This window comes from Brassica napus, unplaced genomic scaffold (genome assembly GCF_020379485.1).
Source record: "Brassica napus cultivar Da-Ae unplaced genomic scaffold, Da-Ae ScsIHWf_1110;HRSCAF=1577, whole genome shotgun sequence".
In the NCBI taxonomy this organism is placed as follows: Eukaryota; Viridiplantae; Streptophyta; class Magnoliopsida; order Brassicales; family Brassicaceae; genus Brassica; species Brassica napus.
Window position 1 is genome coordinate 98,565 of NW_026014535.1, and position 18,970 is coordinate 117,534.

At 37.6% G+C, this 18,970-nt stretch overlaps 1 protein-coding gene across 1 annotated transcript; it reads left to right on the top strand.

Annotated features, from left to right (window-relative positions):
* The first annotated feature begins 12,568 nt into the window (after positions 1–12,568).
* LOC111199965 lies at positions 12,569–13,339 on the top strand. The gene has a single exon (XM_022690620.1). It carries the CDS (start codon positions 12,569–12,571, stop codon positions 13,337–13,339), a length of 771 nt encoding a protein of 256 aa, XP_022546341.1.
* Positions 13,340–18,970: the final 5,631 nt, after the last annotated feature.

Genomic DNA, 18,970 nt, shown 5'->3' on the forward strand with positions numbered 1-18,970 from the left:
CTTTCTTTTTATTTAAATAGAAAATTGATTTTAGAAAACTTAATGTTCTTCAACCCCTCTACAACATAAATCTATCATCTTTTGATTTTTTTTTCATATGTTTTCTTCTCCCAATTTAGATAAGTCAGTTATAAAAAAACCAGTAAATCATGAGTCACACAGTAATGAAGATTGCATGTTAAAAATAATATAATATTTATAATATTTGTAACTTCTGGAGGTAAAAATACAAAATATAATGAAGATTGCATGTTAAAAATCAATGGTGGCTTTGAGATATATTTGCAGGAAAATCAGAAACCCTAATACGAAGAGGATGATATTATTACAACATTGCCGCTCATTGAAAAAAAAACTTAAGTTAAATTTAAATGATACAAATGTTAATTGAACGAGAAACTAAGAAGACTAGAAACAAGCCCTTTACCATTGCACTTACTTGTACACTCTCACATAAACAATATATTAATTGTACACATTCACTTAATTATACAGGAAAATTTAATTGTATTATAAAACTTAATTGTACACATTCACAAAAACACTATATTACGTATAAATGAACAAGATTATAGAGTAGGATTATAATCCTACAGATGCCTAATAAGTTGAAAGTAGCTCGACTTAAGGTTTTTATTCAGGTAATTAGGATTATAATCCTACAGATGCCTAATAAGTTGTATGCATGATGTTATAGAGCTCAACACTTATAAACAAACATTTAGGCTCTTGTTTTCTAGGTTTTTCTAATGACCAGTGTCGATCGATGATTCTAGAAGAATATCGATCAATACACTTGTTGCAACGTCGACCGATTATTTGATTAAAATATCGATCGATGCTTTTGGTCAAAGCATTAATGTGCGGGTTGAATGTGCTCACTAAGCTTCCTAGATCAGCTCTCGCCTTACTCTAACAATCTTAGCTCAGTTAGGATGGATTTAGGGTGAGATGCAAGCTATCGCTTTTGTCTACAACTCCTAGGGCAAGTTCTAGGTAGCTAATCTAGAAGCAGGCATTAATGACAATCCTAAAGATGAGTATCACAACTTAGCAATCTATAGTTGGGGCTAATCCCTCATAACCTATTGACACCCTAAATCTAACAAATATAGCTACTCAGACATGGCTAAGCAATTCATAACAGCAATAAGGTATAAAAACTGCATAGATAAATAAATAGATATCAACGGAGTTCCAATCACAAATATCTTTGGATCTTCTCTCCAATCTACTAAAAATCTTAAAAAACCTTTGCTATGAAAATAGTAAAACAAGAAAGCACACTTTATCTCTAACATGTTGGCAAAGCTTATATAATTAGGTTAAAACTCGTCAGAGGTAATATTGTAAATTGGTGAAGACTTGGGCTCTAAGTCGGCTGAGACCAAACGGGCTTTCTGCGCGTTTCGCTGTCGATCAATGTCATGATGTGAACATCGATCGATTATTCCTCTTCAATGTCGACCTAAGATCGTGCTTGATGGTCATCTCGGATGCTTACTCCAAATATCTCCAAAATGCTCCAAAATCATCATTTTCTTCCAAATCACTCATGATCCTATAATTAGACTCTATAATATAATAAATAGTAGTTAAAATACTTATAAACCATGGATAAAAGTGGATCAAATCCATAGTCTATCGCAGCCATATCTCAACCATCCCTTATTTATAGATTTGACGGAGAAGAAACAAAGAGGTCAGGATCGTTACAGAGTTTAAGGTGGTTATCAGTTATTTCCTAATTTTACGAATCATTCAACTTCAGGGAATGTGAAGAGATGAGAACAGAAACTTTGAAGATTTAGAAAAACGGAGACGGTGAGTTCATCTGTGGAAGAGGGAAAGCGATGACGCCCCAGTCAACTAAAGTAGAAAACACTGCGTTTTCATGTTTTTCTTTTCAATCATACCAAACACTGAGAACTGACCAACAATTATTTCCTTATTTATCGAACCAAACACTGAGAACTGACCAACAATTATTTCCTTAGACTCAAACCAAACAAATCAGTCGCCCAAAAAAACTAAATGTACGCGGACGTCACTATCATTAAAAAATGCATATGTAGACACTTTCAAAAGAGAGGAAAGTGTCATATTATGTATACTAGAGTTTTTTACTGCGCTACGCGCGGTTTATATATTTTAAATTGTTAACTTATTATTTTGACAAAAATGTAAATTTCTTTTTTTGAGTTTGTAATTTTTAAAAATGTTTTACCCGTTAAATAATTTTCTTTATTTTTTGTTATTTTTACAGTAAATTTGGAGTAGGATTTGTTAATTATTTTACTAAGTATCATATATATATTTACATATTACACAATAAGATTATAATTTTTGAAACTAAAAAATAAGTAGCATAACTAACACACTATATGTGAACAGTTAGTTTGATTTTATTTTAGCTTCGATGACCTTATACGTGGTATGATGTATATTCTTTTGTATTTTATTTTTTTTGTTAATTTTTATTTTTATTTGAAATAGTATTTATATAATTGTTAAAGCAAAATCTTGTTAATGGTGTTATGACAATTACTAATTTTTCTACATTGTTTTAATTAATTTTAAAATTATATGGTATATGACTAATATTTTTTGTCATATGATATATGACTAATTAATCTAAGTTTTTGATCTTTATATATTTTAGAATTTATGTTCGTTAACAATATGATTGTCCTTTCCACTCTTTGGTCTTCAATAAATATATATATATTCATCATATATAGTTAGCTGCATAATGTGAACCTACAATAAATTTAAATATAAAATCTTCATTTTTCTTCCGAACAACATTAAATCTTCATTTATGTTACATATTTTTTTTTATTATGTATCTACCTAAGTGTGTAAGTTAATCTCCACCTTCGTTCCGCCTCTCTATTTTGGAGCTTTATTCTTTGATGTGTATTTTACCATTTACAGTAGAAATTCTATAAGTTAATATTCAAAAATTAATAATTTCTATAAATTAATAAATTTCGTTGGTTCTAATTTGGACTGGTTCAAAATTTTACACAAATCGATAAATAATAAGATAATAACTTTGTATAAAATTTTATGTAAATATATGGTTCCATTAAGTTTATAAATTAATAATTTGTATGTATACATAATTTATATAAGTAAGAACCTATTATTATATTGTTTGTATTATATTCACAATGAAATTAATATATTTTTTTTATACTTAATATATTTTTGATGAGATTTAGTAATAGTATACCTAAAACCACATTTAAGTTCTATACAATATATATATATAGACCAAATAATATAATAAAATTAATATAAATGTCAAATTTTAAAAAATGAGAATTAATGTCTATACACTAAAATCAACTATTTTTCTTATCTTAGAATAAATATATCTTAAAATAAAAATCTAAATAAAAAAACTTTTGTAAATTAATATCTCTATAAATTAATAAAATTTTAAAGTTTCAACATTATTAATTTATAGAGGTTCTACTGTATATGTTTTATTCATTTTATATATGTTTAATTATAATAATTTCTGTATATCTCTATATGTTTTATTAATTAGTTATTGCTGTCTTCAGTTTATCCTTTTGGTTTTGTAACTTGGCAGTTTTTTTATATTTGTGATATAAATTTTGATAGATTTTTCGTTTTATAAATGTTAATCACTACCCAATGATTTTTAAGTTTATATTGATAGTGATTTTACATTCTTAGGACACTATTTTGTTAGTTAAAATATTTACATGATTTCCTAAAAATTTTCTAAATTCAGTTTCATGCATATGAAAGTTTTATTTTACAAAATTTCACTTAAATAAATTTAACTTAGATATTAAAATAATTTTAATCTGAATTTTTCTTGCTGCTAGTAATTTAATATTGATTTTAACTTTATTCTGATAATTTTTTTTTCTGAAAATTTCATACTTTTAAAATGTTTTATGTTAGTCTAAAGATCTATTTTTAGTGGTTGAAAGGAATAAAACTTATCGTGTACCAAATCAACAATCAAGCATTTGGTTTTTTTCTCAACTCAGAAAAAGTGATGTACACATCTGTCATCTTCCGATCGTAATCATATAAATGCTGATTTTATTATTTTAGCATTAGAAATAACAATTTCAAGAACATATGTATAAGCATAAACATTCTTTTGCTTGTGAGCTTGTGAAAATAATCGAACATTGTAAAGGTCGTAGTAGTGGAGAGCAAAGAGGGATCAACAATAATCCAAGCTTCCTACAGTGCCGGCCGTTGGGTAAGCTAAGGGATTGTATTAGATAAATATTTCAGCCGATTATCTCATACATATGAGGTTCTGATAATGAACCATGGACTGGAACATACTCGTAAGGTGATACATTTGCAGAAGTTTGTGGGGGAGTTAATAATCTTATCACTGATATTCACATGAGACTTAGGTATGTAGCTCCTCACGCTGCCACAATAGACGGAGCTTCTGATTGGAGGATTGTACTTGGCTTGTACTGCCTTTCGGGTTGTTTGTTTATGAGCAGTGTTTGTGACAGACTTCTTTTGACGTAATTGTTGAAGCTGCACCAAAGTTAAGAGACCTAGTGATTAACCAAGGCAATCAAGCAACCATGTTATCAATTGTTCCTTCTTAGCTATGAACTTAGGCGAAAAGCTGTCATGACAGAAAACATATTATACTTGCTGATGGTTTATAAGAAGGAAGTGAAACAGTATATTCCTCAATGACATTAATCAATAAAATGCAAGTTCAACCAAAACGTAAGAGTAACCCTTTAGTACCCAGTAGCGATTGGATCAACACAATTCTGTTTTCTTAAATAAGTTCCATTTCTAATTTTCTTTATTGCTCCATATACTTTTGCACCCTATGTACTTTTGCACCCATTTTCTTTATTCATCTGCTCAATTTAGAAGAAGTGCCTTATTCAGTGGAGCGCAACATTTACGCTCAAATCCCATTGTATGACAACCAAAAACTATAAATGGAATACCACTGTATATCTACCAAAGTTACAGTCAGATCTCTGCAACCTCTATTGGTGACATTCTTATCATGTATAGACAATTTATGAAGCAGACATATGAGGATGCCTTATGAAATTATTCTTCTCCTTGATTAAGCCCACCTGACTCCGCTTGGTCACAGTCTCAGGCTTTGCAGGCTGAAAAAAAAACATAAATTGGAACATAAGAAACACACAATCTTTGTCACAGAAATATGATTTAGAGCACAACTCAATTTACAATATAAATCATATTTCAATCGATCTGATAGTACATCTGATAGTACAAAGAGCCTCAGTTCGAATCATAACATATTTTCTCTCCATATACAGACGAAAGTGCAGGCCCAAAATAAATAAACAGACTTCAATTTTACAATAACAACTAGTATTAGCTCCCATGCTATGCATGGGTCAATTTCATTGTTTTCTAAATTATCTGATCAAAACTTAATAACTAAAAAACATCAAAACAAATTATTATTTTAGTTACCTATTCACTGTAATAGATAAACCAAGAAATATAAAATCTCACTTATATAAGTCAATATCAACATGATTGTTTTTTACTTTAAAAGTTATATGAATTAGAATCTGTTCTCATTTTTTTCTCAATATTTCTAGTAAAAAAACCAAGAAATATATAATTCCTATTCAAATGGCCTTTCAACAAATCTAAGAAGTTGTCGTATATCAGTGTCATGGAAACCATGCAAAATATGATCATTCGTTAGGACAAAAAAGTTAGTAAATACTATAATATACCTGTAATTTTAGTTTGCTGATAGTTTTCTCAATAAAGCGTTGGAGTTTCTCTCTTTTTACATTTTTCAGTTTCTGCATCAATCAATACTAATTAGTAATAGGATACGATCTCTTCAAGCATATAAACGTTAGAAAAAACCAGAATAGAGATTTTTGAAAGGGAGCAAAATAGAAAGTAACTTTTTCATATTTTCAGAATATAAGCTTGATCTTTTGAAGAAAACCTTGAATGCGAAAAGTGACACTTGATTAAAGGCCGTAGAAGAAAATAGATGAAGCAAGAGCATAAAAATGACACAAATTAACTATTTACCTCTGGGAAGAATCAATCCATACCCACATCAGATTTGTGATTAGAGAAAGAGACAAAATGTGTCAGTTAACAATCGGTCATTGGATAACTTCAAAAAGTATTTAAAGGAAATAGAGATAGTTATTAGGAGAGTGAGTGGTGATCATGGAGTTTAGAAAGAGGAACTGCTCCGCAAAATGGAATGATAATATTTTTGATTTTTGTCTCTTGCGTAAATATTTTTGTTTTGCATTTTTTCATTTTTGTTTTTGTATTTAAACTCTTTTATTTCTTGATCTATGTGGCAAAATATTATTGGTGTAGTGACTTGTGATTTAGTATATAAGAGATATGAACTTACAGTTATTTGGCGTAACAGAATTGAGCAAACTCAACTGTAAACATATTTGTTGCTGCACTACTCCCAGATTTTCTACTTCGAAGATTTCGCATATTCAATTAATAATTTTATTGGATTGAACCCGATGGTATGAATAACAGTGTGTTAATTTAACAGCAGGTGTCGGGATTAGTAGCAGAAAATATGAAAATAAAGAGTAAGAGGGTCAGCAAACAGATGATCAACGAAGGAACTTGTGAGTATCTGTTCGAAGGATGTCAACTGAAGTTCAGCTTCGCCCCCCCTAAGCCTGGGACAACAGCCTTGAAGATTAGAGAAGCCAGAGCCATCTCGTATATTTTGACGTTTTCTTTGATTGATGCATGGGATTTCTTTTGGTGGCCCTGTGGAGTGTGTTAGAGATAAACATGAAGTTAACTTAGAGAAGAAGTTAAAGCAATCCTAATGTATTTAGGAAAGTTACTTCCTAAGAGTTTAGGAAATATGGAAACATTAATCTCTATATATAGTATATCCAAGAGTGTTGCATAACATATAAGTTTTAGAGATTGAGATTGAGAACTTAAGTTTTGAGAAATTTCTTAAGTTAATAAAGAAGAGTTTCTTTATATTGAGTTCATATATAATCTAAGGCTTATATTTGGTATCAGAGAAAAATCGATCAAGAGACATGGGTGATTTGGTTACTACAACGGTTAAGAAGGATGGCGGATCATCCTCTATCAGTTGCCCGATGCTGACGGCAACGAACTACACCGTGTGGTCAATTCGAATGAAGCTCTTACTTAGGGTTCATAAGGTATGGGAGATAATTGAGAATGAATCTGCTGAGAGCGACAAGAATGATATTGCGACGGCTCTTCAGTTTCAGTCCATCCCGGAAACAATGATCTTACAAACTGGAGGACTCGACACCGCAAGGAAAGTATGGGATGCGATCAAAACTCGTTATGTGGGAGCTGATAGAGTTCGAGAGGCGCGACTACAAACCCTAATGACTGAATTCGACCGCTTAAAGATGAAGGACACTGATAAGATTGATGACTTTCTGGCCAAGCTATCAGAATTATCATCAAAGTCAGCTGCATTAGGCGAAAGTATGGATGAATCAAAGCTCGTGAAGAAGTTCTTATCGTGTTTACCACGTAAGAAGTACATTCACATCATTGCCTCCATAGAACAGATGTTGTATTTGAAGACTACAAGCTTCGAAGACATTGTAGGTCGTCTGAAAACATACGAAGAACGTATTCATGATGAAGAAGAAGATACACAGGAGAGTCAAAGCAAACTCATGTACGCTAATTCAGAACAACAAACACAACGCGAGTATGGAGAATACAGAGGGCGTGGTCGAGGTTGCCGATATTATGGGACAGTCGAGACGCGACGAAGATCACTTGTTACAGATGTGATAAAATATGACACTTTGCAGCCTCATGTCCTGATAGATTACTCAAATTACAAGAGACAACTGAGAGTAGGGATGGAGACGAGACCCAAGAAGCCGATAGGCTCATGATGCATGAAATCGTTTACCTCAATGAACGTAATGTGAATCTCAAAGAATTTGAATCCAGTACCGATGGCGATAGAATATGGTATTTAGAGAACTGAGCCAGCAATCACATGACTGGAAATCGAAGCTACTTCAACTCTATCGACGAAACAATCACTGGAAAGGTTCGGTTTGGAGATGAATCAAGAATAGACATTCAAAGGATCTATTTTGTTTATAAGTCAAGACGGGAAAAGAAAAATTCTTGCAGATGTCTACTTCATCCCAGCACTTAAGAGTAATATCATCATTCTCGGACAGGCCATGGAATCGGGATGTGACGTAAGGATGAAAGAGAACTACCTGACCTTACACGATAAGGATGGTAATATGATTGTGAAAGCCTCAAGAGCAAGGAATCGATTATACAAAGTGGTGATGGAGATAGAATAATCAAAGTGCCTACAAACCCAACTACAATGTGAATTCTCTGTCTGGCATGCACGTCTAGGACACCTTGGAAACAATGCTATGAAAACCATGGTAAGAGAGGAGCTCGTTACCGGACTCCCTCAGTTGAAAGTCGAGAAAGACACATGTGAATCTTGCTTGCGTGCAAAGCAAACAAGGCGACCCTTTCAAACTTCAACCTCATATCGTGCATCTACAATCCTGGAGATCGTACACGCTGATCTCTGCGGGCCAATAACACCACCCACTGCAGGAAGAAGCAGATATATATCTTTGTGCTCATAGACGATCACTCGCATTACATGTGGTCTATTCTCTTGAAAGAGAAGGGAGAAGCTTTCGACAAATTTGTGCGGTTTAAGAAGATTGTGGAACAGGAGACCGGTGCAACCATTAAGACATTGAGAACAGATAGAGGGGGAGAGTTCACAAGCTCAGAGTTTCGAGATTTCTGCGAAGTATCAGGCATACAAAGACACCTAACCGCCCCATACACGCCATAACAGAACGGAGTAGTAGAGAGACGTAACCGAACCTTGTTAGAGATGACAAGGAGCATCTTAACTCACATGCAAGTGCCAAACTACCTATGGGGAGAAGCGGTAAGACACTCAACCTATCTCATAAACCGATTAGCGACGAAAACATTGAGCAGTCAAACCCCGTATGAAGCGTTCAAGAAAAGAAACCTAATATCCAACATCTGCGAGTGTTTGGATGTATTGTGCATGCTAAAATAGAGTCAAAGAGCTTGAGAAAAGTGGATAGTAGGTCTCGCACTCTAGTACACCTCGGGACCGAGCCCGGCTCTAAAGCATATAGGCTATTTGATCCCAGATAACAATGAATATTCGTGAGCAGAGACGTAGTATTTGAAGAAGATAAAACATGAGAATGGAACAAAACTGGTAGTGAAGAAGCCAAGAACACAAAAACACTTACAGTTACGTTTGGAGAGTATGGGAATCAAGGACTTGAGGAATCAAGCAACATTTAACCTAGTAGCAGTGTTGTGCACGAAGATGGAGTCGAGGAAGATAAGCACAACTCTCAAGAGGAAACCGATGAAGAAACAGAGCATTACCAACCTCGAAGGTCAAACATAATCAGTAAAACACCTGCTTATCTCGATGATTATATCCTTCTTGCAGAAGAGGAAGGAGAGCGTCTCTTACTTCTGTTAAACGAAGAACCGTGGGATTTCGAAAGCGCAATGGAAGAGAAGGTATGGCGTGATGCCTGTGAAGAAGATATCAAATCGATTGTGAAGAACAAGACATGGGATCTCGTTGATCTTCCACCAGGAGCCAAACCAATTGGTTTAAAGTGGATTTTCAAGATCAAACGGAACGCAGACGGGAGAATCAACAAACATAAATCGAGACTAGTAGCAAAAGGATATATTCAACGTCATGGTATTGACTTCGAGGAAGTCTTCGCACCAGTTGCGCGCATTGAAACTGTTAGGTTCATTATTGCTCTAGCTGCATCAAATGGATGGGAAATCCATCACTTAGATGTCAAGACCGCTTTCCTCCTTGGAGAAATAAAAGAGGAGGTATATGTCAAGCAACCTGAGGGCTTTGAGGTAGAAGGAGAAGAAGATAAGGTATATAAACTTAATAAAGCCTTGTATGGTCTGAGACAAGCCCCTAGGGCATGGAACGAGAAGCTCAACAAAGTTCTTGGACAGCTGAAGTTTACGAGATGTTCGAAAGAACCTGCATTGTACCGCAAGCAAGAGGAAAATCGTTGTCTTCTCGTGGCCGTATATGTTGACGATCTTCTGATAACTGGTGCTGATCAGGGCCTGATATGCGAGTTTAAAAGGGAGATGTCAAGTAACTTTGAGATGAGTGGTCTCGGGCTATTGAGCTACTACCTTGGTATTGAAGTGTATCAAGAAGAAGGGAGGATCACGTTGAATCAGCGAAGATATGCGAACAAGATCCTAAGTGAAGCAGGTATGGCCGAGTGTAATGCCACGCAAACTCCTATGGAATTTGGTCTGAAGGTATCAAAGGCGGCAGATGAAGAGAGCATCGACGAGAAAGACTTTAGACGTAAGATTGGGTGCTTACGCTACCTACTCCACACTCGCCCGTACCTATCATTCAGTGTAGGACTTCTCAGCAGATACATGCATGATCCTAAAGCATCACATGGCGCAGCATTAAAACCCGTTTTGAGATATCTAAAAGGGACGACATCGTTAGGCCTCGTGTACAAGCAAACAAGCGGGATTGTACTCAAGGGATTCAGTGATTCAAACCACAACATCGACGAATATGACGGAAGAAGCACTACAGGCCACATATTCTACCTGAATGATTGTCCAATCACTTGGTGTTCTCAAAAGCAAGAGAATGTGGCTCTGTCATCATGTGAGGCTGAGTTTATGGCTGCAACCGAGGCTGCCAAACAAGCCATATGGCTTCAAGAACTCCTAGAAGAATTTCTTGGAAAAACGAATGAGAAGGTGGTAATATGGCTTGACAACAAATTAGCTATAGCACTCACAAAGAACCCGGTCTTCCATGGTCGCAGCAAGCATATACACAAACGATATCACTTTATCCGAGAGTGCATTGAGAACGAGCTAGTCGACGTCCAACACATACCAGGAGCTGAACAAAAGGCAGATATTCTAACTAAAGCATTAGGAAGAATCAAGTTCAAGGAAATGAAAGATCTTGTGGGAGTTCAAGATGTTGAAGAAGCTAACTTCAAGTTTAAAGGGGAGAATGTTACAGATAAACATGAAGTTAACTTAGAGAAGAAGTTAAAGCAATCCTAATGTATTTAGGAAAGTTACTTCCTAAGAGTTTAGGAAATATGGAAACATTAATCTCTATATATAGTATATGCGAGAGTGTTGCATAACACATGAGTTTTAGAGATTGAGATTGAGAACTTAACTTTTGAGAAGTTTCTTAAGTTAATAAAGAAGAGTTTCTTTATATTGAGTTCATATATAATCTAAGGCTTATAGAGTGGTGAGAATCAAAAAGAGGATAGATAAGTTTGGGGGAAGATAAGGGATGTGAAGAGCTACATTAATTAATTCGATTTGATGAATCATTGTTGTGGATGGGAGCCTTTATACGGCGACTTGGAACGTGCGGTGAGGTTAGGATAACAGTAGACGAAGAGATGGGACACCGCCTGTAGATAGAAGATAAGTTTGTTCGTAAATTTTTGTGGGTTGAGAATGGGCTTATGTTACACAAACAATACTTAAAAAACTCGGGCCTGAAAAATGCATACGGATTGGTTTTGCTTTGTCCAATTTGTAAAGGACGTGGAGTTTAAGCAAACGTGGCAACTCATAAGTGGTGTGAATTAAATGCCGACGTGGAGGGCCTCCTTGATGAGGATATTTTCTTTTTAGTTATTGTATGATGATATGATTTATATAAATAAATAATTTAAAATACAATCACTATTTTTGTGATACATTTTAAGTGATTTAATATGCACTTCTTTTGTAGTGCGTATACAGTGTTTTTTCAGCCAATTTTTGATATGAAAAGCCCATCAAAACGATATAGATAACGAAAAGGAGGAGGAGGAGAATTTTATTTATATTCTCTAACAAAAAAGGCGACGATAATGGCGATTTTCTAGGGTCTCAAATATGTTTCATGGATGGGATCCTGGTACTGATGGGGAAATTGGGATTTGCAGGGAGATCTTTCTTCCTTTCGCGATCGGCAGGGTATGGAATCAAGATGGATTTGTGGTGATACGGATTTTGGGAGTTATGGAGGTTCAATTGGGTAATGATTTCGGATCGGTGGAAATCTGGAATTGGGAGACTCAATCATGGAAGATTCGAGGTAAGGCTCTTGTTATCTTCACAACGAGAACCTTCCTTCTCCTAGTGGGGGATTTTTTTTTCTATAAGTCGATTCTGTGACTATGGAGTTTGGAAAGTCTGGATTTGGGTTTTCAATACTGATGGAAAGTTGGAAACTTTGATTTCGTTAAGCAATCGGATGATTACGATTTTACGAATCAAGTGGAATGGAGGGGTTATTTATGGCCTAGATTTCAAGATCAATATCGATTCGAGTTTGTATCAATATATAAGGGAATGGGTCTTGAGCTATAGATTCATATTTTCAAAGTTCTTTTTTTCTATCTTACGAAACTGGTGGGTGCTTATTCCTTTTCTGGCGACTATGAATCAGGGTCAACTTGTGGGAAAGGGGGGCGTTTCAACGACTGGAGAAGGGGTCCGCAAAAAGCTGAAGGTTTCTGTTCCCCACTTTGACAACTCTGATTTGATCAAGAGTTATGCTATGACCTTGATTGGGCGGTGCATGAACCCGGAGAAACAAAAGATTGGTGCGCTATTGGTGATGATTCCGAAGATATGGAAGGTGGAGGAGAGGGTGACGGGTGCAGATTTGGGAAAGGGGATGTTCCAGTTCCATTTTGAGAAGGAGGAGGACATTGAAGCGGTTTTGGAGTCACAACCATACCATTTTGATTACTGGATGATCTCAGTGGCTCGGTGGCAGCCAAGAATGTCAAGAACTTTCCCATCAGAAATTCCTTTTTGGATCAAAGTGGAGGGTCTCCCAACAGAGTTCTGGTCAACACCAGCATTTCAGAGCATCGGAGATGCGAGTGGCGAGACAACGGACGTGGATTTGGACTATGGAAAGATGCGTGTCGTGGTTGATGGCTTTAAGGAGCTAACATTGGAGACAACTGTGGAGTTCAAAGGGGGAGAATTTTATGATGAGGAAGAGGTGTCGGTTTCTCTTAAATACGAGAAACTGTTTGGCTTCTGTAAACTCTGTTTTAGTCTCTGTCACGAGGAAGATCTATGCCCACTGAATCCAAAGAGCACAGAGAAGAAGAAAGATATCAGAGATGAGCCGGTGGGCAGGAGAGAGGATCGAGCCAGGAGCTACAGAGGGGTTGTGATTAATGGTGAATGTTAGGGTTAAAAACGGTTACGACAAATTTAATATCCAAAACATCCGAGGAAGAAAGTAAGAATTTCTCCGAAGAGTACTTTTCGAAAATAGACTCTTTCTTACGAAAAAGCTTTACGGAAGAAAGAATCGAGATGTCCGACGAAGGCTCGAAACAGGTCGCTACGTAGCGACCAAGCTCGAGTCAAAGCTCGGTCGCTACGTAGCGACCGAGCGACCGTCCCGCTCGGTCGCTACGTAGCGACCGAGCTCAGCCAAGCTCGGTCGCTACGTAGCGACCGAGCTCAGCCAAGCTCGGTCGCTACGTAGCGACCGAGCGATCGTCCCGCTCGGTCGCTACGTAGCGACCGAGCTCGAGCCAAAGCTCGGTCGCTACGTAGCGACCGAGCACTCGTCTCGCTCGGTCGCTACGTAGCGACCGGGCTCGAGCCAAAGTTTGGTCGCTGTGTAGCGATTGAACCTTTCCGAACATCGATACGACACCAGTCCTTGCATTCTCGTCAAACCTTCGAATGCTATCTCCCGAAGACCGTAGCAAGCTCAGTCCATGTTTCCCGCTATTCTAATTCATCGATCAAACTTCGCGGATTAGAAACCGCGGAAAACTCGTAGTAAACGTGTCGAGTCGGAAGACGGCCCAAAGGGACCTAAAACACGACTCGAGGCCCATCCTACGATTTTTCCTAACCAAAAGCCCGTGAACCACAGCATGGTTCACGCTTGGCCCACGAGAAAGGATAAATGTCAAGTTTCCGCGGATAAATACGGAAGTTTTGAAGATAATTGTGAAGATCGGGAAAAATGGAATATCTCCATTTTTACGCTATGACGGCTTAAGGGCAGAAGAGTAAAAGCGTAAACCGACCTTGGAGCTAGTATATAAGGAGTCCTAGGCGAGGAGCAAGGGGAAGAACTTTTTCAGAGCAAACTTAGCACTTAGAGCAATTTAGGCAATTTTCCGTTTTTGTTATTTCGAGCTGCGACTCAATTAGGTTTAGCCGTCTTAGGGTTACTAGAACTAGGAATCTCGCCGACAGCTCTCGAGCCCAGGCTTATACCTTGTTGTAAACGCTCATACGCAAATTCGGAATAAGATCTTCTTTGCTCTCTTTCTCGATTTATTATACTTTATCGTTGTTATTCTCGTGTTCTGATTGCTTGACGTGTGGTAATTAACAGATATCCGGGTCCTCTGGGAAATTAGGGTTTTCCTAGTTTCCTTATTTAAACGGAAATCGACAGTGTGAATTTCGGTTCCCACAGTGAAGAGAATCATCAGGACAAGGGTAAAGATCAGAGGAGTTACCAGGGGAAGGGGAAAGGAAAAATGTATGAGGAAGAGTCACAGTGGGTGCGGGTTCCTGAGAGAGGGCACAAGCGATACTCAACTTACCGTGGCAGCAACAGAGCTGATGAGGGAAACATGAGGTCTCGGAATTCTAGGTGGGAGCAACCTCGGAACCACACGCAAGACGCAAGAGAGAGGGGTCATCGGGGCACACGACGTGAGAGGAGTCCTCGGGAGGAGCCAAAAGAAGAGGGCGAGATACAAGACACGGGTAGTGCTAACAGGGGTGTGACGAGGGAGGGAAATACTTCTGCATCAAACAACCTGCAATTGTCACAACAGGAGGATCGAAGAGGCTATGGCAATGTGGTTAAGGTAATTAGTAAACCCGTGGGCGTGGTGAATAGTGAAATTACTGCAATGGTTTCGGAAAATATTGGTACTGGATTAGAGCTGGCTCAGAAGCAGATAGGAGTTGGTAATGATAGCTTAGTGAATGAGGGTATGGATTTGGAGGAGACAGGGAATCACATTGATGGTGAAGTGGGGCTTATGTGCGATGATGATGGCTTCCAAAATTTAACTGATGGAGAGATGGAGGAACTTACTGGGACACAGGAGGTGGCCTTAGTGGAGGTTGCGGAAGATTCACACGCAAAGGAAGTTGGAGAGAAGGGTACTCAAGCAGGGGAGGATGAAAAGAAGAAAGGAACTCGTAAGTTGTTGCTTAAACAGACAGTCATGGCTGCTGGAACCTCCAAGAAGAAGTTTGTTCAAGCGCTACTTTCACAGAACAAGAGTGTTCAATCTCGACAAGGCAAGCGTCAGGGAGAAGGTATAAGATCGCAGGAGGAAAAGGGTCCCTTACACCCCAAACCAACCTCTTCCAAACCCTTAAATGCGCCCCATGGATAGTAAAATTTATGAAGATTTGAGGAGTGGTTCTTTTGGAGTTTCTGGTTTTTCTTATGTTTGGTCTTTAATAAGCTCTGTGAGCATTTCTTTAAGATTTTATTTTGTGGTTGTTTTGCTTGTTATCTGGCTATGTGGTGGCTATTTGCTATTTGTTTTATCTGGTTATGAGTTTGGTTTATGGAATGATATTGGCTTTTTTGGTTGCTTTGGCTTTGTTTGGATGTGTTCTTGGCTTGGGATGAATGTTAATATTAATTATAAGGTTGGTATGTCTATCGGAAAATGGATAAAATGGACTGAGAGGAATACTATGGTGATGCGTTATGGAAATAGGGGCAAGGAGGATTGGTGTTCGGTGGGGATACATGGGGTCTTCGGGAGATCAATAAGGTTCAACATAATGGATGGACATAAAGCATGTTCTCTGGTCTCATTAAACCAGAAAGAGAGGCTATATTATTCATACAAGATTGGAATTGGTTATCCGGATGGCAATCATTTACGACAGGCTAAGGTATTGATCACACTTTGGTCTCTGAGGAAGGTTGTTGGTACACGGTATACGTGGATGGCAATTCCACGGACTACAGGTCTTTTATTGTATCGAAGGATCAGCCTGAGAGTTTTGGGGAGAGTGACTATATGGGAGAGTATTAAGGTTTTAAAAACATTGGTGCCGTATTTTTGTTTGTTTATTACAGAATGGTGGTTGAGTTTTTCGGATATCATTAAACCCAAATTACATAGCTCTACAGAGTTTTTTTCACATTTTTAAAATGAGAGTGCTTAGTTGGAACTGTCGAGGAATGGGAAGCAAATGGACTACAGCCTATTTAAGGGAGATATGGCATAAATATAAACCGGATTTTTTATTTCTATCGGAAACAAAGCAGGATTTTGAGTTTGTTCAAAAATACCAATCACATTTTGGATTTGATAATTTAGTCACAGTTGACCCAGTAGGGCGGAGTGGTGGTCTGGCGCTTTACTATAATAATGATTATCAAGTTAATGTTTTATATTCAAGTAATCGAATGATAGATATGGAAGCAGTGATGCTGGAAAAAACAGCTTTTTTTACTTTTGTGTATGGGGATCCTGTCAAAGATTTGAGGGAACAAGTGTGGGAACGCTTAACTAGATATGGACTGTCAAGATCGGAACCGTGGTTCATTATTGGTGATCTGAATGAAATTACAGGAAATCATGAAAAGGAGGGTGGAGCTATCAGGAGTGCGGATTCATTTGTACCTTTCAATAATATGATCAGGAATAGTGGATTACTGGAATTTCCGGCAAAAGGTAACAAATTGTCATGGCAAGGGAGACGAGGTAAAGGAAAGGGGGCAGTAATGGTTCGTTGTCGATTAGATCGGGCACTCGCTAATGAGGAATGGCATACGCTATTTTCATGCTCTCATACTGAATATTTAGGGATGGTGGCATCTGATCACAGACCTCTGGTGGCTTTCCTCGATGATAAAGTTCAAAGGAAAAAAGGTCAATTTAGGTTTGATAAGAGATGGGTTGGTCAAGAGGGTTTAATGGAATCAATTACAATGGGATGGTCGAAATATAATGAAGGCAATGCAAATGGCATAGTGGAAAAGATTAGTAATTTTCGTCGCCAAATTGGAAAATGGCGGAAAAATAATCCACCTTATGGAAAGGAAAAAATTGCAGATTTGCAGAAGGCATTAGAGGAGGTACAAACTGATGATACTAGGTCTCAGGAGGATATATTAGAGGTATCCAGGAAGTTACAAGAGGCATATAGGGATGAGGAGGAGTATTGGCACCAAAAAAGTAGAAATATGTGGTACTCATCTGGGGATCTTAATACAAAATTTTACCATGCTTTGACAAAGCAACGAAGAGTACGTAATAGGATTGTAGGACAACATGATGTAGCTGGAAATTGGATTACAGAGGATAATGGTGTCGAAAAGGTAGCGGTAGACTATTTTGAAGAACTTTTTAGTACCACATCTCCATCGGAGTTTGACGATTTTCTTTCGGAAATAACACCGGGGATTACTCCTCAGATAAATCGATGGTTATTGAGGACGGCAACTGAAGCCGAGGTTAGAGAGGCGCTATTCATGATGCATCCAGAAAAAGCACCAGGACCGGATGGTATGACGGCGCTTTTCTTTCAACATTCGTGGCATATTATTAAAAAGGATTTGGTAGAGATGGTGAATAACTTTCTGGTATCGGGTGAAATGGATTCCAGGTTAAATATTACTAATATATGTATGATTCCAAATATAGAAAGGCCTACAAGGATGACGGAGCTGCGACCAATCAGTTTATGTAATGTGGGATATAAAATTATATCGAAGGTTTTGTGTCAACGGTTGAAAGTCTATTTGCCCTCTCTCGTCTCAGAGACTCAATCGGCTTTTGTGGCAGGGCGGTTGATCTCCGACAATATTCTTATAACTCAGGAAATGTTTCATGGATTACGGACAAATAAAGCGTGTCAGGGGAAGTATATGGCAATTAAAACGGATATGAGCAAGGCGTATGATAGGATCGAATGGGATTTTATTAAAGCATTACTGCAGAAGATGGGTTTTCATCAACACTGGATTAAATTAATGATGGAGTGTATATCGTCAGTTCAATATAGGATTCTCCTCAATGGACAACCACGGGGACTCATTGTACCACACAGAGGTTTACGACAAGGAGACCCGTTGTCCCCTTATTTATTTATTCTGTGTACTGAGGCTTTGATTGCCAATATAAGGAAAGCGGAGCGAGGGAAACAATTAACAGGGATTAAGGTAGCTAGAGCTTGCCCATCGATTTCACACTTGTTTTTTGCGGATGATAGTTTGTTTTTCTGCAAGGCTCAAAAGGAGGAATGTCACACTATTCTCAGGATTTTAAAGGAGTATGAGGTAGTTTCTGGGCAATTGATAAATTTCGACAAATCCTCGATTCAATTTGGACACAAAATTGAGGAATCGGTCAGGCAAGAACTAAGAGATATTTTGGGGATTCAGAATTTGGGGGGCGTGGGATCCTATCTAGGATTACCGGAAAATTTAGGGGGTTCCAAGATTCAATTTTTCAGTTTTGTGCAGGATCGTCTAAATAACAGGGTCAATGGTTGGAAGTGATTATTAAGTCAGTGATTACGGCATTGCCGAATCATACGATGTCATGTTACCATTTACCTAAGGCCATTACACGAAAATTGACGAGTGCGGTAGCACAATTCTGGTGGAGCCCTGGGGGTAGTTCAAGAGGTCTGCATTGGAAATCATGGGATAAAGTATGTGTTAGTAAGGAAGAAGGAGGTTTAGGTTTCAAGGATATAACTGACTTCAATACAGCGATGCTTGGTAAATAGTTATGGAGGCTGATAGAACAGCCAAACACTTTATTCTCTCGCGTTTTCAAGGGGAGGTATTTTCGTCATG